The 5,602-nt window shown below is 48.4% G+C and overlaps 1 protein-coding gene across 2 annotated transcripts in view; it reads left to right on the top strand.

The window, feature by feature from the left end:
• Positions 1-5,602, top strand: part of LOC120562375 (ankyrin repeat domain-containing protein 34A) — a 6,770-nt gene extending 1,168 nt beyond the window's left edge. For both annotated transcript variants that reach the window (XM_039806084.1, XM_039806085.1), the window contains exons 2-3: positions 2,980-4,074; positions 4,750-5,602. In XM_039806084.1, coding sequence (XP_039662018.1) covers positions 2,980-4,074; positions 4,750-5,164 — 1,510 coding nt within the window. In that variant the 3' untranslated portion in view covers positions 5,165-5,602. The remainder of the gene's footprint in view (positions 1-2,979; positions 4,075-4,749) is intronic.

Raw genomic sequence — 5,602 nt, 5'->3', positions numbered from 1 at the left:
GTGGTGATATCATTAATAAACTCCTATGCAGGGAAGCGTTTTGGATACATACACTCGGCTCTTTAGAACCTCTAGGTTTAAATGAAGAATTCAATCTGACTTGCTTTCTCTAATGTCAAAGTATGTTAAAGTATAGTATTTAAGATGAATATACTTTTATTCCCATTGTATTGGGAACATTTTTATGTTTGTTTTTAATCACTTTTGATTGACCTGTTTGTGGGCATTTGCCCTTTAATGACTGATTAATGAGTGTAACGCCTTGGTTGAGATGGGTGTATCTTCAGGCAGCCATGCCCCTCTTACGCACAATCACACCTGTTGATGATTCTTATTAAGGGCTTCATTGAGGGAATCTCCAAGGACTCTGATGAAGATGTAACCTTACATCCAAACGTTAGTCACTGTTAGTTAGTAACGTTAGTCACTGTTAGTTAGTAACGTTAGTCACTGTTAGTTAGTAACGTTAGTCACTGTTAGTCACTGTTAGTAACGTTAGTCACTGTTAGTAACGTTAGTCACTGTTAGACACTGTTAGTTAGTAACGTTAGTCACTGTTAGTTAGTAGCGTTAGTCACTGTTAGACACTGTTAGTTAGTAACGTTAGTCACTGTTAGTTAGTAACATTAGTCACTGTTAGACACTGTTAGTTAGTAACGTTAGTCACTGTTAGTTAGTAACGTTAGTTACTGTTAGTCACTGTTAGTTAGTCACTGTTAGTTACTGTTAGTTAGTAACGTTAGTCACTGTTAGTTAGTAACGTTAGTCACTGTTAGACACTGTTAGTTAGTAACGTTAGTCACTGTTAGTTAGTAACGTTAGTCACTGTTAGACACTGTTAGTTAGTAACGTTAGTCACTGTTAGTTAGTAACGTTAGTCACTGTTAGTCACTGTTAGTTAGTCACTGTTAGTTACTGTTAGTTAGTAACGTTAGTCACTGTTAGTTAGTAACGTTAGTCACTGTTAGTTAGTAACGTTAGTCACTGTTAGACACTGTTAGTTAGTAACGTTAGTCACTGTTAGTTAGTAACGTTAGTTACTGTTAGTCACTGTTAGTTAGTCACTGTTAGTTACTGTTAGTTAGTAACGTTAGTCACTGTTAGTTAGTAACGTTAGTCACTGTTAGACACTGTTAGTTAGTAACGTTAGTCACTGTTAGTCACTGTTAGTTAGTCACTGTTAGTTACTGTTAGTAAGTAACGTTAGTCACTGTTAGACACTGTTAGTTAGTAACGTTAGTCACTGACTACGTTTACAAGCAGCCAATAACCCGTTCAAAACCGGAATATTAGCAATAACCCGTTAGCGCACGGCCATGTAAACACCAGCAAAAACCCAAATATGCTTATATTCCGGTTTTAAAAACCCGAATATGCTACCTGGGTTACCCCTTTACTAACCGAAAGTTTGGTCATGTAAACGCGTATCGGCATATCCCATCAAAAGGAACATTGATTTGTGTTCTGCGCATGTTCTATTCGCAAGGAATCTTGGTCTTTTGAGTAGAGGAACTTCTTGTATGCGCCAGAAAACATAGTTATAATAATAATTATATACTATAATAATATAGTTATATATATATGTCAATGCAGAAAACCTGCGTGCAGTATACCGGAAGTAAACAAGAAGTAGGAGGTAAACATGGCGAGACGCAGCACAGCACCACACTTTTGGAGCGAGGAGGAAACCAATTTCTTCATTAGTGTGGTGAAAACCATGAATATAATGTGTTTTGTTGACGGCAGAAAGTACCGAGATAGAAGATTTATAGGAAGGGGACCGAAAAGTTAGGCGAAGCAGAGTTAGTCCGGACGCCAGACGCTAACCGTGCGTCGCCGTTTACGTCGGGATATTGCCATTTGATTACAAATGCCATGTATACAGGAGTAACTCTCTCTGCTCACGCATGTAAACGGGTTATTCCGAATGTTTCAGAAACCCGAATAGTGACCTTAACCCGACCATAACCCGAAAATTGACAGCTTGTAAACCTAGTCATTGTTATGCACCTTAAGAAATAAAACCATCAAGTAAGAAGACATCTGTGTTGCACCGGCAATCTTTTGCTATTTTATACTGTTGTGTCCTGCCTTGGTTGCACCGGATTGTTGTGGTCTGCAAAAGCGCAGAGAACTCTCTTTTCTCAGACAGAGAAACAGACAGACAGACAGACAGAGAGAGAAACAGACAGACGGACAGTGTTAGGGAGCTTGTCTGACCCAGAACGCAGAGATATCACACTGACAACGTAAAGCAGTTTAAAAAGGTTTAATGGAGCAAAGTGTACTCAGAGAATCACTGCAGGTAGTGTCAGGGTGGTGAAACTCCTGGCTGGTCTGCGGCTTGCGGCGAGCTGACAGGGAAGAGTCCAGGTTATTATGGGACACGAGGGGAACAGGCAGAGATGAGAACATGGAGGGTTTCCCAAGTTGGAGACAGAGGCTGGATGGTGAGGCTTGAAGCAGGCAGGCAAAGCAGAGGAGGCAGCAGGGCAGAGCGGTAACTGGAGAGAGACACAGGGTTAGTAGGAGCTCAGGGAACAGAGGCAAAACCAGAGTACGAGGTAAAACGGATTATACTGGAGTTAAACTGAGAGCCAAGTTACCACATGGGTTGTAGATTATGAACTGGCGCCAAAGAGGTGATCAGCCCGGGTTTAAGTATTGCAGGAGTGAATCATGAAGATGAGCTGCAGCTGTGAAGACCGGCTGTGTAGTGTTGAGTCGGCCACGCCCCTTGACCTACTTCCCTCTGGACACTCCAGCACTCCAGGTGGAAAAACACAGAACACACAGACAAACCACCCAAATCAGGGCGGAGAGAGAGCAAACCATAACAGACAGACAGACAGGTTAGAGAGACAGACGGTATCGGTATCGAACAGTGCCCTGTTGATCAGGTAAAATAGTTTGAGTGTGATCAGTAAACAGGAAATGGAATCCCAGGATAAGATGAAACTGAAACTGTTTCCTGTGCAGGTACCTGCTGGAGAAAGGGGCCGACCCAAACATCCCCGACAAGGCCGGGCGCACGGCTCTGATGCACGCCTGCGCCGGGCGCGCCGGAGAAGACGTGGCGCTCCTGCTGCTGGAGAACGGAGCCGACCCCAGCCTCAGGGACTACAGCGGCGCCTCGGCACTGGTGCACACCATCAACACGGGCGACCGCCAGACGCTGCAGGCCCTGCTGGACGCCTGCAAGGCCAAGGGCAAGGAGGTCATCATCATCACTAGCCATACCTCACCGTCTGGCACCAAGAAGACCAAACAGTACCTCAACTCACCGCCCTCGCCATTAGACAAGAACTCGCCATTGGACAAGCCCTCGCCATCAGACAAGCTCTCGCCATTGGACAAGCCCTCGCCATTGGACAAGAACTTTCCATTGGACAAGCCCTCACTGGCCATCGAGGGCTTGTTCGTGGCGGCAAGCGAGGGCTTTGACAAGCCCTCGCTGGCGTGCATGTCGCCGTCCGATGTGGAGATCGGCACTGAGTCTCCGGCCGCGGGAGACGAACGCAAAGACGGGGAGGGGATCTTTAGCTTCGCGCTCACCTCGGCGTTACCGTTGCCGTCCGCTCGGCCGCCCGGCGAGAAGCGTCCGGCGGCGCCGCCACGGAAGCTTCTGAAGCGGCTGAACTCGGAGCCCTGGGGGCTGGTGGCGCCATCCGTGCTGGGCGCCGCCCCCCGGGAGGAGGGCATTGGCGCCGCTCTGAGCCAGACCATCACAGAGATCAACGGCCTGTCCATCGCTGAGCCGTCGCCGGGGAGGCCGCTTTTGTCGCGGCGACACAGCATCGAGACGCACGACCCCTGCTCGCCCAAACTCATGGACCGGTCCGTGTCCGAGGACTACGCCGCGGCGCTCGCCGGAGCCTCCTGGGCTGACAAAGTGCAGCAGCACCAGATCCTGTACCGTAGGAACACGGCGCCAGAGTCCCAGGAGAACGCCGCAGCCCGATTGGCTCACCCCAAACTGACCCGCATGGAGCACTACGAGTCGGACACGCACCTCTGCCCTGACTCCATCCCCGGGTCTCCCGACTCGGGACGCGTGTCAGTGGAGCGCAGGAGGTACGACCAAAATGTTTGGATGAATTCAAATATTAAGGTTCAGATTATTATACATAGTGTGTGACAACATTATGGATAGCCCGGAAATCACCATCACCAAACTCCACCAGACTCCATGTAAATAATCAGGACTTTTATCGTCGTAAAACACACTTCATTCACTAAAAGTTCTGTTGTTGCTGCTGACAGATTCAGATTATTATTCTAAGTGTCTGACAACATTATGGGATGGATCCCTACAGAGATAGACTTTTTAGTTTAACATGAAACAGCCCCGAAATCACCATCACCAAACTACACCAGACTCCATGTAAATAATCAGGACTTTTAGCGTGTATGGAGCCAGCATATTTCCTCTATACACGCTAAAGTTCCTGATTATTTACATGGAGTCTGGGGGAGATATGCTGGCTCTATACACGCTAAAAGTCCTGATTATTTACATGGAGTCTGGTGAAATATGCTGGCTCTATACACACTAAAAGTCCTGATTATTTACATGGAGTCTGGTGGAGATAGGCTGGCTCTATACATGCTAAAAGTCCTGATTATTTACATGGAGTCTGGTGGAGATAGGCTGGCTCTATACACGCTAAAAGTCCTGATTGTTTACATGGAGTCTGGTGGGACAAGTTATCCTGAAATTGTGACTGTCTAAATAAAATGTCCTTGCAGGTACAATGCCTCCCCGCTGTGCCTGCTCCCCGGCTCGTCCCGGGAGTCTCTGGAGAACATCCCTGCCTCTGTGTCGCCGCTCGCCATGCGCCGGCGTCCGCCAGGGCTCCTGGAGCGCCGCGGCTCCGGGACGCTCCTATTGGACCACATCTCCCACACGCGGCCGGGCTTCCTGCCGCCGCTCAACATCAACCCGCAGAGACCCATCCCCGACATCCGTGCCTCGCCCAGCCATGCCGCCACCGCCACCGGGAAGATCCTGGTCCCGGTGGCGCCCGCCTCGCCCAAACGCGGCCCCGACTTCAAGACGAAGAAGAAGCTTATGAGGAGACACTCGATGCAGACGGAGCAGATGAAGCAGCTCTCCACCTTCCAGGAAATCCTCGCAGAGAAGGTCAGCGAGGCCAACGATTGACGACAGGAGGAGCGGGAGCAAGGCATCATGGGTAGCTGCAGAGACCTTTAGGGTTAGGGTCATTCACTGGAGCAAGGCATCATGGGTAACTGCAGAGACCTTTAGGGTTAGGGTCATTCACTGGAGCAAGGCATCATGGGTTGCTGCAGAGACCTTTAGGGTTAGGGTCATTCACTGGAGCAAGGCATCATGGGTAACTGCACAGACCTTTAGGGTTAGGGTCATTCACTGGAGCAAGGCATCATGGGTAGCTGCAGAGACCTTTAGGGTTAGGGTGTCACTACCCGATGTGAGTCAAGTGCAGATGTGAGTTGTGCATTCGACTTTGCAACAAGTAGCCTACAAGATGCTAACGAGAGACTAATGAGATGCTAACGAGACAAACAAGAGACTAACAAGAAACTTCTGTAATGTCAATACAGTAAAAATGGACCTACA

This window comes from Perca fluviatilis, chromosome 7, assembly GCF_010015445.1.
Source record: "Perca fluviatilis chromosome 7, GENO_Pfluv_1.0, whole genome shotgun sequence".
NCBI lineage: Eukaryota > Metazoa > Chordata > Actinopteri > Perciformes > Percidae > Perca > Perca fluviatilis.
Note: the sequence above shows the minus strand (reverse complement) of the source record. Positions and strands in the feature narration are given on the sequence as shown.